Source organism: Aaosphaeria arxii (genome assembly GCF_010015735.1).
Source record: "Aaosphaeria arxii CBS 175.79 unplaced genomic scaffold BU24scaffold_1, whole genome shotgun sequence".
NCBI classification, from domain to species: domain Eukaryota; kingdom Fungi; phylum Ascomycota; class Dothideomycetes; order Pleosporales; genus Aaosphaeria; species Aaosphaeria arxii.
This window is the reverse complement of record NW_022983474.1, coordinates 84,595-102,173: the sequence shown is the minus strand read 5'-3', so window position 1 is coordinate 102,173 and position 17,579 is coordinate 84,595. Positions and strand designations below refer to the sequence as shown.

At 47.5% G+C, this 17,579-nt stretch overlaps 5 protein-coding genes across 5 annotated transcripts; 3 read left to right on the top strand and 2 right to left on the bottom strand.

Moving 5' to 3' along the window:
- Positions 1-195: 195 nt before the first annotated feature.
- BU24DRAFT_416076 (SGL-domain-containing protein) lies at positions 196-2,189 on the bottom strand. The gene is made up of 3 exons (XM_033526360.1): positions 1,560-2,189; positions 917-1,325; positions 196-853 (listed from the first exon to the last, which is right to left on the bottom strand). The coding sequence occupies exons 1-3, from the start codon at positions 1,761-1,763 to the stop codon at positions 300-302; spliced, it is 1,167 nt and encodes a 388-aa protein (XP_033388710.1). The 5' UTR covers positions 1,764-2,189; the 3' UTR covers positions 196-299.
- A 5,011-nt stretch (positions 2,190-7,200) lies between these two features.
- On the top strand, positions 7,201-9,427 carry BU24DRAFT_413 (subtilisin-like protein). Its single transcript, XM_033526135.1, has 3 exons — positions 7,201-7,597; positions 7,739-9,013; positions 9,069-9,427. Exons 1-3 carry the CDS (start codon positions 7,378-7,380, stop codon positions 9,410-9,412), a joined length of 1,839 nt encoding a protein of 612 aa, XP_033388709.1. The 5' UTR covers positions 7,201-7,377; the 3' UTR covers positions 9,413-9,427.
- Positions 9,428-9,575: 148 nt separating this feature from the next.
- On the bottom strand, positions 9,576-12,661 carry BU24DRAFT_338955 (glycoside hydrolase family 35 protein; the record flags this gene model as incomplete). The annotated part of the gene is made up of 3 exons (XM_033523155.1): positions 9,576-9,822; positions 9,893-11,586; positions 11,636-12,661. 3 exons carry the CDS (start codon positions 12,659-12,661, stop codon positions 9,576-9,578), a joined length of 2,967 nt encoding a protein of 988 aa, XP_033388708.1.
- Positions 12,662-13,158: 497 nt separating this feature from the next.
- On the top strand, positions 13,159-15,037 carry BU24DRAFT_360792 (vacuolar calcium ion transporter-like protein /H(+) exchanger). The gene is made up of 3 exons (XM_033524126.1): positions 13,159-14,178; positions 14,231-14,747; positions 14,803-15,037. The coding sequence occupies exons 1-3, from the start codon at positions 13,451-13,453 to the stop codon at positions 14,875-14,877; spliced, it is 1,320 nt and encodes a 439-aa protein (XP_033388707.1). The 5' UTR covers positions 13,159-13,450; the 3' UTR covers positions 14,878-15,037.
- A 1,831-nt stretch (positions 15,038-16,868) lies between these two features.
- Positions 16,869-17,453, top strand: BU24DRAFT_456451 (uncharacterized protein; the record flags this gene model as incomplete). Its single annotated transcript, XM_033531439.1, has 2 exons — positions 16,869-16,894; positions 16,952-17,453. The coding sequence occupies 2 exons, from the start codon at positions 16,869-16,871 to the stop codon at positions 17,451-17,453; spliced, it is 528 nt and encodes a 175-aa protein (XP_033388706.1).
- Between the last annotated feature and the right edge of the window lie 126 nt (positions 17,454-17,579).

The window sequence follows — 17,579 nt, the reverse complement described above, 5'->3', positions numbered from 1 at the left end:
TAAGGATAATTCAGCGTACAAGTGGTGACGTGAAGGTAATTTGAGTCTGTGTGCGTCATTTTTTGGGTAACGTGGGGGCAATGAGAGTGAGAATGCTGTGTGGTTGGTGCGGGGTAGCGGGATCAGTCGTACAAAGGATCGTGTCTGGACAGATTGAAAACACCACAGAGCAAGCCAATGATGGACATCCAGCGATATGAGGAAGTCAACCGTTCAATTTACCCCTACTTAGAATGTTTTTTCTGGATTTCCAAGGGACGGACAACAACAATAAAGCCGCACGCACTATCCTTTGTGACCTACTCTCCCACAATCTTGCCGTCCACCTTCCCACCCTCTACAGCCACTCCGCCCTTGAATCTGAACTTCTTCAGTCCGCGAACTCCAACGTTGATCTTGAATACGCTGCCCGCGAACTCGTCTACCCCCTTGCCGCCCTCTCCACTCGTTCCGCCAGCACTCGTAATGATGAGGTCGTCGCCGCAGAAGCAGGGGCATGTGGGCTGAAGCGTGGGCACCTTGATCTCCGCGACCACCTCGCCCTCGGGAGAGATCCGTAGAACGCGCGATCCGCCGTGCAGGGCCGTCCACATGTACCCCTCCTCGTCCAGACAGTGGCCATCGGGTACCGCATCCTCTCCATACCGTTTGTCGTCCGGCATCGTGAAGAATGGTCGCTTGTTCGTGATGCTGGCGGTGGCTGGATCATAGTCAAACTGGTAGATGGTACGGAACGGGCTGTCGGCCCAGTACATGGTGTTGTCAGTCTTGTTCCATGTCGTGCCGTTGGGGATCTTGATCTTGTCGAGGGCTCGGTGGAGAGTGCCATCGGGGTCAAGACGGAAGAGGGCTCCTGTTTATACAGATATCAACGTCGGCGCACAAAGACTGTGGTCAGCATTGGAATCAATCATACCTTCGGGCTGGAAGTCGGAGAAGCCGGGAACCATGGGGTCGTTCATGAATCCCACCCAGAACCGACCCTGTGAGTCTACGGCGCCATCGTTTCCTCGCATACGGTCAGGCTTGCCTGCAGCGACCTCCTCATCCGTCCAGACTTGCTTGATCCATCGGTAAGCTCCGGTGTCGCGGTTGGCAATGCCATAACCGTATTTGCCGCCGAATATGAATTCATGGTCGTTGCCCTCAACATCGGCAGTAGATCCCATTGAGATGTCCATTTTGATGGTCTTGTGGCTGGAAGGACCGGTGCTGAGGTCTACTGTGTGCAGTTCGCATTTCTCAATGTCAAGAAATCGGAGCGAATTAGTCTTCTCCTCCCAGAAAGGGCCCTCGCCGAGAGCGCAGTTGTCGCGAATCCATGGCTGGACAATGTCACAGAGTCAGTATGAGGTCTTTACAGTATCTCTACATCGCAATTGGTCATAGAGAAGGTACAATTCCTCGCGAGTTGTTATTTGTTCTTTCTCAACTTCAACAATTCGCGATGATGTCGGAGGGAGTGGGGAAAGACTGCCAGGAGCTACCCCTCCCTACCAAAGTCCGCACCTCCAAGAAGGACAATAGGAATAGGAATTGGGATGCGAATGCTAACATACCTCCGTGATTTCGTACTTCTTTATTCCGCTCATGTTTGGCAGAGGTGTCGGGGGTTTAGCAGGTGTGTCTGTCGTGGAAAGACCGTTCTCAACGTCTTTAGGTTGGTTTCCCGTGTTGTCGTTCGACGTTGAGCTGCTGGAATTCGTACCGCCCGTCAATGCCGTCCTTACAGCGCCCCACAGCTTTGATAGCGTCGCCCCCATGTTTTTTCCCACTCCTATTCTTTCTAACTATGACGTCCCGAGAAGTTCTGTTCCGGTGTGTGTCTTTAGATCGCGTCTAGTGTAGAATGAGAGATGTGCAGATGGCTTCCACGATTCTGATCCGAATTTCAGAGACGCAAATTCAGCCCCAGAGATGAACGCAATTCAGAAACCTTTTTATTGGAGAGTTGGAAAAGTCCTCGAGGCCTCCAAGGCTTATGCGACCGTTTCCCAGGGCTCCCATGATAAATATCATTCCACGTCGCGATGCTTTGGCTCGCGTAGCGGTCGGCTGTTCGGACAGCAGGCGAGCTCGTCCGGAATAAATCATCAACGTACGCGCCTCAGAGGCTCAGGCACCGTGGTCATGTTTGTTCTAGCTGGAGAGGTCTGGGGACGGTAGTATCAATAAAGTATAGTGATGTATAGTGCTACTGGGACCTCTGTTGACGGTACGCCGATTAAAGTCCCAATCTCGCCAATGCCCTCGGCTGGTCGGTCCGGTGCTGCGACCTGAAAGCAATGCACTGACTCCGAGGCGCGGAGCAATGTGTGTTCGTGCCGGTCGAGGAATCCAAAATAATTTGGGCTTCCACGGGCGGAATAGTCTTTTGTTTCGAATGGAAAAGATGGGTTGGAGAGCATTGTGCGCGCACAAGGTGAGCTGGGGAAGCAACTCTCTTTACATATACTGTGTATGCACCAAAAATACAGGTATAAATAGGAATGTAAGGTCCTGGGTTGTCCAGAACATGTTCGGCCATTGCAACCTCAGCCCATACTACAATCATCACCGGGAACTCTAGACATGGACGTTACAGGTTGCATTTTCGAAGTCTCAAATCCTACACATAAATGCGTCAGGACTATAGTCATTTGAGTTTAGAATCCTTCGCAACGATAACGTACCACGGAGCGAAAAACGCCTTATTTCTCAAAGCCAGTCGCAATTGCTTTTTGGGAATTGATTGTAACAACCAAAGGCAGCAGAGCAGTTCGAAAACTACATCATTCTGGATTGCAGCTGTTTGGCATCGCAGATAACCTAACATAGAAACATGAACATCGAAGCAATTCTTCCACTTCGTATCTTCCACGCAGAATTGCGTTGATTGAACTCCCCCCACCCAACCCCCTTAAAATCATGTAGCATCGCGGGTACGGCTTTAATTCTGAATACATTTCTTATCATGTAATAGGAATATCAAGCCATGTTGAAATCTGCATAGAAGTATTTTCCTACGTTGATAAAAACATCTCCTCGCTCATGCAGTGAATGAGCATACGTACATACAACCAAGCCGAAAAACCAGTATGCCCCATTCAGAAGACATAATTCCACTAGCAGAGCCTGTGATGAGGAGCCTAAAGCTAAATTTGCTTCAAGTAGGTGGTGCTATGTATGTCATTGCATTCCAGTTAGTTTTGTATCTGGACTGCAGTGGCTGCGCCTTATGAAAGGGCATACATCGCCAATTTTGCGGTGACATAGCGTGCAGGTCATCCTGAAGGTGAATCAATCCACTTAAAGTGATAATCCACAAAGTCGGCAAAAATGCACAGCTTTGTGTTATTTCCGAGTTGTTTCGACAAGCAGACTCCTCTGATACGGCGCATCTCGCACCTGGAGGTTTTGACCACGGGCTATCAAGTACGTATATACTTGTTCTAGAATTTTTAATATAGTTTAAATATTTGTGGAGAATCGTAGCGATAAAGAAACCATCTATCATGAGATAGATGGTTTATGCACAGCGAAGACGGTCAGCTAGGAAGCAGAAAACACGACCTGTGTGACAGTAACCGATCTGCGGTTCCGGGAATCGAATGACAGACGATCAAAGATTATAAGTAAAGAATCCCAGAACTACATGTCAGGTCTTCATCCAAGCTCCTGCTGTACCTGGCTCTGTCGCTGAGAGCTAGGATCGTGTCACTGCGCTATAATGTCCTGCTTGGAGTCTTCAGTGTTGTCTCTGCTCTACGTTTGCTTGCTTCAGGAAAGAATGTAGGCCGGCGATTTATTGAGTTGTGAAGATATTTGTAGACGCAATAGTTGAGGATGTGTTTTTGTAACTTCCTGGGGTGGTTATATTAACGCTGTTCAATACAGATCTCATGGCTATGTCATTAGTGAGAGACCATGAAAATATGAATGAATGAATGTGTCATGTCTGATTTTCAGTACTTCTAAAGCGGCAGCCTCCTGACTCTTTTCATGAACAATGCCACGGGACCTGTCGCAATTGTCTTTGATCATGAATGTTTATTGGCTACACGTGCATTAAATGTTGTTAAACAATTACCAAAGCTTCACAAAATTGTTCATAGTGATTCAATCGTCCTAAGATCCCTTTCCAGCAAGCTTGCAGAAGGAAACCCCTTTCGTAAATCATTCAAGAATGTCTCCTTCAATTTCATCGCACTGCTTCGTGGACTCTTATCTACCAAGACATTTGACTCTGTTTGCGTTCAGACACCCCTTATTTCCGCTTTCTGCCAAGCTCTATTCTGAGATTGTTCAAAGGCATGTATTCTAATCCGCCAGACAGTATCAGTATTAGATAAGACTCAATGTGTTGAGAAGACTCCGAAACAAAGCTGACTGTTTGGCTCGCTAGATATCAGAATCGTCTTCATGTGGATCACGTGGTCATTGTTTTAGAAGGTAAACATTGCTATAACAAATTTCCCAAATCAATCTTCACACTCTGGTTTGTCGAGCGCATTATCGATTGCAACATCAAATTGTCATATCCCATTTGTCGGCACCATCAGCACTCGTGAGAAACTTCCTCTCTGACGAATAGGTCTCCTCAACATGTGAAAACACATTGTGTACAAAGAAATATCTCCCTCATGGTATGTGCAAACCAGGTTTTCTATTGCGGCCATCTGGAAAAACTCTGGAAAACTTCCGAGAGTGTCCCATTTCATGAGAGTGACCTCCTACCGAACGACTTCTCCTTCCTTTGTGATAGGCTGATTACTTAGATTCTCATATCTAGGGTCTAGCAGTGTCAAGACAGGATTTTGTCCCTTGGCTGCTTCCATTCTTGGTAGGAATTCCTACAAGTATCTGATATCACGTTGACTAAATGCATCGCCGAAACATGTTGTAGCAAGTTGCAGCTCCGCGCTATTGTATAAAGCTGTGAGGAACCGGTGATAAGTGTGGTAAGGTCCACACATAGCCTCGCCACACATTTGTCACATTCTGACCCAAGGGTGAAATCCTTGGTAATGCACGCGGCTAAAGGACCCAGGCGATGGGATAGATTGCAAATGCTTCAATTGTCGGGCAAAATCTGCGCAGATCATGCTGCGCGAACGGGTAGCCAGAGCCGACCCCATGTTACAAGTTTAAGCTTCCCCGTCAATAAAATCCGAAACGATGTAATAACAGTCGTGCTCACCCTCCTGCCTATGTACAAGTACAGCATACAGCCCAGGCGACCTAATGTGAGGGAAATCCTGGAGAAATAATTGATTTTCTGCTTCCTGCAAAAGTATATGATTGTTGTCCCCTTTGACGACACAGTTACCGATCCTACAGCTGTCCGATGCATCCTGCGAGTTGTCGACATTCAAATATTTCTTGAGGATTTCTTGCTTGGATGAGACTGGCATTGTGTTTTGTTGAGTAATTCCGTTTTTTTACGGACAGTAGTGAGCATCTTGAGATAGATTCGGGAGCTGGCCTACTGCGATGACTTGGCCCATGTGGCATGCATTGTCTATGAGTTAGGTATTCATCTGAGGCCTGAATTGCAGAGAGCGTTGTCTCCAATTCGCAAAGTCCCTTGCTGCATTATTATTAATACAAAATTGTGTACAAACAATGTGAATAAACGTGAAACGCGATTTTCCACGCGTTATGTTGCCATCTCCTGTATTGTTCACTTTGAGACTAGCTAGCGTCTACTGTTATGCCATCTTGAAGTTTACCACGGGAAATACATTTACTGCAAAGGTTTGAGGAAGCGATTGAACTACATCCAACCTTTGCAGTAATTCTGATACCAGTTCTGGCATTATCAGTGCATTCGCAGGTTTGAAAATTGTTTACTGGCTATCTTACACTCTTCAACGTATACTTTTGGTGTAGAAGATCCATGGAGCTAGCAGGTGGCCAGCCCGACGTGCCAACCCTATCCTCTGTTAAATGCAAGATCGGCAGGGATTGGTCCAAATCCGGAACGGAAGATTGCTCATCTTTGAGGCCGACGTCGATGTACTCGTTCAGTATAAATACTTGTAAAATAGCTATGAAGTTACACTTGGAAACACGCATGCAAATCAACAAGTCTTGGAGATGCGTATTGGCGCGACTAACCGGATCGTTGTTATTCTCAGTTATTCCAACGATCTATCGACCTGATCAGGGGCAGAATCCGCAGCGCTGACTCTGCGATAATGTTTGGTGGGTCCATCGTCAACTCCGGCCTGTACCTGTACCTAAGGTGAGGTACCTTATGCATGGATTACCTAAATGAACGACCAGAATATGGGACGGAACATCCGGATACGGGTAGGTTGGAAAGCTGGCTGCATTGCAGAAGAGGAGCGGAACAGTACGTATCTAGACTTGTAGTATCGCTTGTACGAACATACCTACAAAGTAGGTAGATAGTTCTACTCGCTACACAAGTAATTTATACCTACCTAGGTATGTACCGTGTTGGTGGCAGTGTGTAGACGGCGGCAACGCCAATGCCAACGGTCGCAACACGATGATAATGATAAGTAATGATAATGATACGAGTAACAAGGACATCACAAGTAATACCAAGCCTCTCCAAGCGAAGCTTGAAGGATCAAATAACGGCTTCAAATTGCTTATTATCGACTCACGGATGACGTTTATCGTTGAATCTCCTGCCCTTTCGGGTTAGCTTGCCATCCTCCTCCGAGGCTAATCAGCATCGCAATTCACCACAATCATCTCACCAGCCGCCAATCCTCCTCTATTCAGCTTCAATCATTTCCCCACCCCCCCTTCTCCCAGATTTTCCTTCCAGCCAATGACGCCAACATCTTCCAATTGACGTTCTATTTCCAATTATCGAAGCTCAGGGTCCTAACAAGCTTCTACGAGTACCTGGCCTGGGCACACGGGCTGGGTTGCAGCATCATCCCCATGGCGGGTGCCGGCGCCATAGATTTGCCTCACTCGTACCTTTCCTCAATCATGGCCTGCGACCGCGTCGTCACACCAAGCTTCCGAAGCTATCGCCATGCCATCCGACGAGCTTCCTAACTGGCAAGATCTGCAAGGGCCCCAGCCAAGCTCTCCAGTAAATACGAAGAATACCATGCACAGTTAATCTGTTCACCTTCCACAACCAGTACAGCTACAGCCACAGACTTTCGTACCCCGCCAGTAGTGGACAGGCTCATGTAGAGTATGGAATGAGCGGCAGAGAAATCATTTGCCTTATTCAATTGCACCATCTTGTTGGTTTGAACCTGGTCCAAATGGACCATAAAAGGTCGTGGTCCCCCTCTGCCTCTTGGGAAGATTCAGGCGCGTCCACTCCTAATCAACCCTCTCCCATCTTCTCGACCGCTCCTGTTCCCATCCTTCTTGACCGCACTCCAATTGGGACTAATCATGCGATTCTTCGCATCTTCGCTGTTGTCCGCGGCGTTGGCTGCTCAAGCCTCGCTTGCAACACCTCTCCGATCTCGCTCGCCCTACAGTGTGAAGGAGACACACATTCCACCTCATGGTTGGGAGAAATTGAACCGTGCTGCCGGGGACCGATACATTCAATTGGAAATCGCCCTCAAGCAAAGCAACTTTGCGGAGTTGGAGAGACATCTTTACGAAGGTACGTTGACGCGAACCACCTTTTTCGGGAGACCCTAGGATGTTCATGTTTGTCTTACATCATACGGGTGATGGCATCCCTGTTCACCCACAACATTGTTTTTTGCAGACACTGTAACGACAGAGTAGCTAATTGGAGTAGTATCTGATCCCGAACACGAGCGATATGGTCAGCACCTTAGTGCAGACGAAGTGAATGAGTTGGTCAAGCCTACCAAGAAGACCAGCGACCTTGTCCACGAGTGGCTGTATGAGAATGGCATTGAAGACTTGCATTACAGCGCTGCTAAAGACTGGATCACCATCCATGTCCCCGTGGAGCTTGCGGAGCGCCTTCTCGACACTGAATACCACAACTACAAGCACGTGGATGGTAACAAGGTTGTTGCCAGGACTACCAGCTGGTCTCTTCCTCGCCATTTGCACAACCACATTGATGCTATTCAACCAACAACGTCATTCTTCCGCGCTGCGGCCAACGAGGAGACCTACTTCAATGCTCCCGCTGAGGTCCCCGAAAGCTACAAGAAGCCTACCGATGACGTTATTGCTCGTGTTTGCAATGTTACCTCGGTCACCCCTGAGTGCTTTGCGAACCTTTACCACACCAAGGGCTACAAGGCAAAGGCTGGCGACAAGAACACTGTCGGCTTCAACAACTTCCTTGGTGAAGTCCCCATTCGACCGGATGCCGAGCTTTTCTTAAAGAAGTACCGCCCTGAGGCTGTGGAGTCTGCCAAGTCTTTCAAGGCCTTCTCAATCAACGGTGGCCCCGTCCAGGATGGCCCGCTCACTGCGAACCAATCTGCGGAAGGCACAAGCAAGGAGGCCAATCTTGACGTCCAAGCCATCGCTGGAATCAGCTGGCCAGTTCCTATTGTTAGCTTCTCTACTGCTGGAGAGCCACCATTCAATCCCGATATCAGCACGCCTGACAATAGCAATGAGCCCTACCTAGTGTGGGTCAACTGGCTACTGTCGCAGAAGAAGATCCCTCAGGTTATCAGCACCTCGTACTCTGATTCCGAGCAGACCGTTCCTCGATCATATGCCGATCGTGTCTGCAAGCAATTCGCTCAGGTCGGCGCTCGCGGCACAACACTCTTCTTTAGCTCTGGTGATCGCGGTGTTGGTGGAACTGACAAGTGCTTTTCTAATGATGGGAAGAACTCCACTCGTTTCTTGCCCGGATTCCCTCCTACTTGCCCTTACGTCACTGCTGTTGGCGCAACAATGAACTTCGAGCCCGAGGAGTCTGCCTATCGGGCGGCACGTACCGTTAACGGAACCTTCAGGGACCTCTACGCTAGCGGTGCCGGATTCAGCAACTACTTCGAGCGTCCTCAATGGCAGAAGAAGGTGGTCGACAAGTATGTTAAGGACCTCGATGGTGCATATGACGGTCTTTATGGAAAGGGTATGTTGTCTCTATCCACTAGTATTCTACCTATAAGCTAATCAATTCAATCTAGATGGTCGTGCCTACCCCGATCTTGCCGGCCAGGGTCTTTACTTTGCCTACTTCTGGAACGGAACCGAGGGTACTATTTCTGGTACTTCGGCCTCCACTCCTCTCGTCGCAGGTATCTTCTCTCTTGTCAACGACGCTCTTATCTCCCAAGGAAAGAAGCCTCTGGGCTGGCTCAACCCTTGGCTGTACTCCAAGGGTTACAAAGGTCTTACCGACATCACCAAGGGTTTCAGCTACGGCTGCAATGTGGAGGGGTTCCCCGTCACTAAAGGCTGGGACCCAGTCACTGGCTTTGGTACTCCGGATTTCCCTAAGCTCGTTAAGCTTGCCGGAGCCAAGATCTAGATTGGTTTATCATTTCTTGTAAATGATCAGTCATGAATCGTGAAATGAAATGTAAATGATGTATCCATTTTTGTGCCAAATACTTGTGCATGTACAGATGGCTTTGATAATTTTGGTAGAGATGTAATGATTGCAACCATCAACCTTAAAGCTGCTGTAGTCGTTATGCGTAGTTGGATCTATCTTTCCAGCCTGGCTGCAATATGTTCGTGTCAATGTTGCCAAAGCCGAACCCACTCCTGAACTTCGCATATTCAATCAACTGCAAAGTGTTCAATTTTGCACCAGTATCTGCTTGCGACCACAGAGCAATAGACAAAGTATTCAAGCCTTGCGTATTGAGGATCCCCGGAGGTATTGGGAATCGTGTTTGAGGGCCAATATGTGGGAGGAATTTCCCGTACTGGTATCTGTCGAAAATGATCAGCCAAGTCGACAGACATCCATGCCACTCGGATTTTTTTTCGTGCCCCAACTTACCCATTCACAAAGATCAAAACCCTGGCAACCGTGCCTGGGCTTGCTCCGATCTCGATTCCAATTGGCACATCGAGACTTCCGTCAATATCGAGCCCAAAGGTAGTTGCGTACCACTGCACACCTACACCATTGACCCCATCCGTTAGTGGGCTACGCTTCTCCCACTTGGAGGTATCGAAACCGGGAAGATGCCACCCCAATCTCTCGCCATACAAACCCCCCTCATTCATTGGTCCTCTTACGGGATCGAGATTATTGCTTCCGCCCGCGTTTCCCTGGATCCTCCAGATGTCGAAATTGAGCTTCTCATTGTTCGCCCCAAGTAACTGTGCACCCAGTATTCCCCTTGGATTCTCGGCACCAGCGGGTCTTACGCTCGTTTGATCATGGCCTGTGTAGTCTGTCAAGATGGTAATTACATTGTCTTTTTCATTGAGCGCATGTCCCTTGAAGGCAAGCACGGCGGTGGTGGCTGATTGTGTTGCATCTCCAGGATGATGCCCCAAAGGTCTGCCGTTTAGCCATGCATTCCATCCAGCAGCTGATCCGCCCTGTACAGTCAAATTGAGCGACATAGCACCCTTGCCGGAGAAATGTCCACGATAGATTTTTGCGCCAACGTAGAAGCCGTAGTCGCTGCTAAAGAGAACGGGCAGGGTGAGAGGTGTAACTGGACTCGGGGTTGTCGTTTTGTTTGCGATGATCCAATGCGTGTCTGTGTAGTTTGGGTGAATTTCCAAGAGTGAATCAGCGGATCTGAAGTTGGTTAGCTCTGGGAGTTTTATCGTGCTTGATTGCGGGCCCTGTATCGATGCTGTGAGGGAGTTGTACTTTGTACGCTGAAACGGTATCGAAACATTGTTCCAGAGCAAAGTCGTGATATTGGAGCCAGCATAGACCTCTATCGTCGTTGTTTTTGATGTATCGCCGACAAGTGAAAGTTTATTATGAGTGACTTCAGCCGCCCGAACTAAAGATGGACCTAGCACGAATACCTGTTGTTCGGCCTGGACATTGGGGTTGGGAGATGTTGATGGGGCAAAAAAGGTGTATGCTGAGGGAATGTCGAGTAGATATGCCAATACTCCGTTAGATAATTGCACCATGCTTGCACCTCTGCCTTGCGTATAGACAAATTTCGTGTGTCTCGTCGTCCCTGTGACGTCTGATCTTCTGAGGTCACTTGCGGATCCGTATGTCTCGAAGGTGACATTTGCACCACTCGCCTTGAAAGCAAATTCACCAATCTGTCCCTCTCGGAGGTAGAAGACAAGAACAGATTTATCGAAAGTTCCGTAGGTAATAATTTCGGCCGACGAGTAAAGTAATGTTTCGTTGCCAATATCATAATCTGTGACCACCCACCTACTTTGCCGACCATCTAGTTGCATGGTGGGGATGGAGACTTTGCCCAATGAAGTACTAACAGTGATAGCAAAGTTTGTCTTTGCCCTCGATCTGGTGTTATTGTTCTCAGCGAGGTAGAATCTAGATGTGGTGTCACGACTTTTGAGCGCCCAAGTCCAGATTGCGGAACTATCAACAGCATTTTGGGTGCCGTTGCTCTCCATGATAGTGTTGTGGAGACCCTTACTGACACGGGTAAAAAGTGCCAATAACTTGAACTGCTTAAACTTGTCACGAACCTCGCGAGTCTCTCGAAGCGGAGCATCGTAATCGTACGACGTGTAGACCTAAATCGTATTTAGCACTTGCAAATGCCAGAATTCATTGAGAACTCACAACCGGCGCTGCGCTGTGGCCCCAGTTGGTCCCACCGAAAGCCATGTATATGTTAAGTAGTGTGACACGTTGTGCAATCACTCCTTTGTAGAAAACGTCCGCGAACTCGGGACTTTGTTCTGCCTGGCATTGATCGTAGAAATAGCCGTTCCATGGCTGGAACCATCCACCCTCGAACTCAGGCAAGTATTCTGGCTGTGTGAAGGATACTTCTTGGAACCATTGGTAATAGGTTCTCGGCAAGTTAAAACCAGTATCTGGATTAGAGCAGCTCATTCCTCCAGGATAGTTGTCCAAGCCATAAATATCCACAGCTCCACCCACATTCTTGTAGTCAGATGACCAACTTTTTGACCTCATTCCCTTTTCGTTGTGGGTGATAGGAACCACTATACCTGCATCATGAAACGCCTTCTTCAGCTGCTCCATGTATATTACTAGTGTATCTTGTGGATCGTACTTTGTCTGCTGCAGTTCATTCTCCACTTGCGCGAGGATTACGGGTCCTCCATTGGTGATCTGGTTTTTTGCAATTATCGTGCCTACTTCCGTGATCCATTCAGACCACGCTCTGCGATAAGTCTCATCGCTGGTTCGATATTTACCTCCACTACCATCACTCGTCCAAAGTGCGAACCCTCCACCGTTTGTTTCAGCATTGCAGTACGGTCCAGGTCGCGCAATCACATACAGCCCCGCCTCTCTCGCCAGGTCGAACATTCGCTGGATATCCTTCGCCGGCGTAGTGAAATCGTACTGTCCCTTTGCCGCCGAATGATATGACCAAAAAAAGTAGATACTGACAGCATTCATACCATTCGCTTTGAATTTCTGAAAAACATCAAGCCATAATTCGGGGACCGGGAGGCGTTGGTAATGGAATTCTCCACTCATTATTATAACTCTCTGGCCGTCGATGAGAAGACTACCATTATCCCACGTAACCACACTTTGGAGTCCATTGTCGGTGGCTGCTGCGATGTTTGCCCAAACCAGTATGTTCAGTATAACGCGATGGAGCTTCATTTTCGAATCCGGTGATCGAGTTTCAAATGGCACAAACGTTTGTTTTTGGTGTACTTTAAGGTGTAGTTTATGCACATAACATTTTTCCAGATCATCAATTAGTGCAAAGGGAAAGAATATGATTGAAGCCATCTAATTGATGGCTTTTCGATTTGCCGATGGATAAATTTGCGGCGGGATATTGAATGCAGATCGCCAGGCATAGACATGAAATCAACTTCATGTATCTTCTATACCAAAAGTGTCTACTTAAGAATGTACTGTAGCCAGTAAACAAGCTTAACTACTTGCAATAAACTGCGCTAAGGCACTATTGTAGGCATAAAATACTAGCATGGGGCCAGCCTGACGTGCCAGCCCTCTGTACGATAACGTCAACGGTGGCCTCACATGAACGATATAAATGCAAAGATCGCCACAACGAGGGTTAGTCTCCGGTAAACTCTAGAGTCTGCAGTCGCACAAAGTACAGCCGAACTCATTGCGGAGGATAATTATTATTGTATTATTGTTTGCTTCAGGTCCGACGACCATTTATGATTGTGGTTAAGCGTGGTGATCGGAGGAGGCGTAAACCATTCAAGCTCATTCGACCAAAGATGAAGACGGACCGATGTCATTGCTCAGCCCCAGCCCCCGCACGCCAACAACAACAACAACAAACTGCGACATACCACACAGCACGCTTCACGACATCTAAGTTCACCCACTATCCTTTGCTTCATCTCAACCAATTGTATTTATCTCAAGGCTACTATTTACTCCCTGGTATTACCAGGCATCACCGTTATGCCTTCAGAATCTACCCCATTGCTGCATCAGATAATTCCGCAGCACATCCATCCTGATGGCGAGAGCGGTCGCTCTGGTTTCAGCATCAAGCACTTCCTTCGTGTTTCCTGGCTAAGCGGAAGTAAGGTTGCAAAATATGTCAATCTACTATGGCCTTTCGTGCCAGTGGCTATCATTTTACACTTCATCACACCGAATAAGCCTCTGGCCATCTTTGCGTTCTCCTACATTGCGATGGTTCCCGTTGCGAATCTCCTTGGTTTTGCAGGCCAGGAATTCGCAAGAAAGATGCCCAAAGTCTCTGGAATTCTGATTGAGACCGCTTTCGGAAGTATCGTCGAAATAATACTCTTCGTGATCTTGATCGCGAAGCACAGGTCCGGTGACGGAAGCTCTGAGCACGGCAACCTTATCCCCGTTATCCAGGCCGCAATCCTGGGCTCCATTCTTACCAATCTGCTTCTTTGCCTAGGCGCATGTTTCTTTGTCGGTGGCTTGCGACAGCAAAGTCAAAAGTTCCATGCTTCCATCAGCGAAGTCGGCAGCGGGCTGCTCTGCGTTGCGGGATTTGGACTTCTCATTCCCAGCGCATACTACTCCGCTCTCAAAGGATCCGCAGTTCCCGTGGCAATTGGGCATCATACGTTCACAGAGAAGATACTAAAGCAAAATGTTCTGAGGATTAGTCAAATCACATCCGTCTTACTCATCATTGCTTTCATTATGTACGTCTGCTTAGAGCAACCGGGCGCGAGTTTTGACAGCTAATTCATCTAGCTTTGTTTACTACAATGCTCACACTCAACACTCTATCTTTGATTCCGTACTGGAAGCCGATGAACATGCAGATCTCGATCGACACGATGACCTCGCAAAACCAAAATTTACCTTCACGGAATGTCTCGCCGCCTTGACACTATCCTTAGCTCTTGTCACACTCCTCGCTGTATTTCTGGTCGAGCAGATTGAGGAAGTCGTTGAGTCCGGTGTTCCAGATCAGTTCCTAGGCCTTATCCTTCTTCCTCTCGTTGAGAAAGCAGCCGAACATCTCACTGCCGTTGACGAAGCCTGGGACGGCCAAATGAACTTCGCACTTTTCCACTGCATTGGTCCTAGCATTCAAACTGCCCTATTTAACGCTCCACTTGTGGTCCTAGTAGGTTGGGCCATGGGAAAGGATATGGATCTCAACTTTGAGATTTTCATGATCGTGTTGTTGGTACTCTCCATCGTCGTGGTAGGAAATTTCCTCAGGGATGGTGAAAGCAATTATCTTGAGGGAGCTTTGTTGGTCGTACGTCTTCATCTATCAAATAGACTATTTGATCGCTTGCTAACTGCATATTCAGATCGTTTATGTCATCATTGCAGTGGCTTCTTGGTACTACCCAAATCCTGATGTGGCAACCTCTAATGGTACCTGAGGTGAATTATGAGAAATACCTTCAATGGCCCGAACGTCAAAAGTCTGTATTAGCAGGCAATTCCGAGAGTCTGATTGGCAGAGAGTGCATTCAATAGTCAAACAACTGTGATGTAAATATGAGAGTAGCAAATTCAAGGGAGCTCCCAGTTAGACGTGTCTTAACACTTTTCCCGTGATTCCCTCAAAGAGATCCATGTGCACCTATAAAGGCTGATTACGGTGAGAGAGCGCAGTGTGCCTTTTCTGGCAGTATTCTGATTGTTTGTGTCCCCAACTTTGTTTCTAGCATGGGACGGCCCTCCCTGCATGATGAATCCCAGCATGGCGGAAATCATGTGTACTTCACAATGTCCTAGATGCCAAAGTTGGAGGATGGAGACTTCGTGAAATCAAGGCTACAATTATGGCTTAGATCACATCTGAATGGCTTTTCAAGACCCATGCAGTTCTCGGAATCCTGAGGGCCCACGAAAATGCGTCTTGGTAGTGGCGTCGACTCACTCAATGTATATTCCCGCGATTTTCAAAGCTAACCTGCAGCCCAACAAAAATCTCCACCTCCCGTAAATTACAAGCAAATATTCTCTATCTTTTGCTCGTAGTACTTTTCAAAGCTGTGTTCTTGCATATTTAGGATTATTTAACTCACCTCAATTCGCTCTCACAATGCCTCGATATTACATTGTTTTTAGATAAGTCACCATTGCAATTATTCAAAATATTGAATATCTCTTCGGTCGATACTGTAAAAGACCAATGTCAATTTACAATGAGGCCACCATTTATTAAAATGTTCCGAACTTCGCAGATTGTTTTGTTGAGCGGTCCTGTCGGGTAGGAGTACATGTCAACCCACACAGATGTTCGTCACGCGAGGAATTCAAGGGAGAGATAATCTCCATAATCTCGCTCAACTAGTTTAGATAGAACATTGATTCATGGCTCAATTATCCTTCAAGTAAAGTGGAAACGACTGAGACTAGCATTCACCGCATAGATAAGACGCGGCGACCCACTCTATATCTATCACCAGTGTGAATGCCATACTCCCCCATAGCTATATGCCCTTGGAATATCCAAATTCAGAACATCAACCACACCCTATTCAACATAGTGAATGGGAGCTGAGAGGTCAATTCCCCTATTCTTCAGGTCCTATACACACGAAATCGGTGACATATGGAGCACGAGACGATCGAAATTCGGCTGTGCTCAGCTACGCGTGTGATTTAAGCATGCCCCTGCAGAGAAGATTGCTACATAGTGAATCTCCAGCTTGCCTTATACTATTCCAAAAGCTCTCTGTCAGTTTTAGGGCAGACTCGATTCGAAGGAAACTATAAGTCATCTGCTGGAATTGTCACACAGCTCCGCCGCCGAGCACGCTCCCGGGATTTGTGTTACGATCCTTCGTGAATGAACAAATAAGCATTTGAGTTCACAAATAGCTTAGGTATCAAAGGGAAGGAACGAGAGGAGATGGTTAGCGGAGACAAAATATTGCCATGATGGAAGTAGGCTGTTGGATGTAATGAGAAAGTGTCCGTCAACCTGCCACTATTACCATCATCAAGTGAATTATAGTTTGAGCACATCCTACTAAACAGGAAATTCATTTACATCAAAATGATGGATAGTCAGAGAGGCCTTCAGATGACTATCGTCATCAGTCTTTTCTCCATCCTAGGTTCAGTATTTGTCGGCCTCCGGCTCTGGACTAGATTTCAAATTGTTCGCTCACAAGGGTGGGGAGATTTAGGTCTTGTAACCTCTTGAGTATATTTTAGCATTGCAGACTTGAAAGTCAGCGCCGCTAATTCATCGTGGAAGCTTTGTCTCACTGCGACGGTGGCTGTAATCGGATTGCAAGTTCGCTTTGGTCTTGGTTCGCGAATGCTACCATCGGGATCTTAACCGACATATAATTGTAATTGTACCAATGCCAGTCGTGAGCAGACGCAACTACAGAGGAGGCAAAAGCGGTTGCTCATGGGCATTTTCGCTTTCGGCGGAATGTAAGTTCAATCTGTTAACCAGAATACACAATGGTCTGACTGATTATGGCCTCCAAGCGTTTGTGCCATCTCCATCGTGCACCTCCACTCGCTTCTGATCATAGTTACATCGGAAGATCCACCATATGATATTACAGGTGCGGCTATCTTTTCAGTCGTCGAGATCAACGTCGCTATTATCGGAGCGTGCTTACCCACACCACGTCCCCTCCTTGCGAGTTTACATTCCAGATTCTTTACCACTCGCGGTACGCATGGCTACACTCACAGCTTGTCTGAGGAAAGCCCCCACAAGCGCTTGTCGGAATTGCCCGTTTTCGATAGGAACCAAAGGATTGCTCTCGGTGTGCTTTCTCTAAAGCAAGTGCTGGGCTACGAGGGTCAAGATGTCGATGAGATCCGTATTGTCACAAAGGTACAGGTCGAAGCTGACGAAATCGACGAAACATCAAAGCATAGTAGTACCGAAAGCCTATTCCGTAAACCAAGACTGCTGGGGATATTGCCTGAGGTAGACGTCGTTGTAACCGGTTTAGGCCTTGTGTATTCACGTACCTAGGTAGGTATGTACACACATGTCTGCCACTTCACTTCTAGGCAGTATCAGGACTCAGGATTGTGTTTTGGTGGATTTTGCGCACATTGAAGGCCCTTATCGTGCATTTTTCACTCCTTCGAGGCGGCG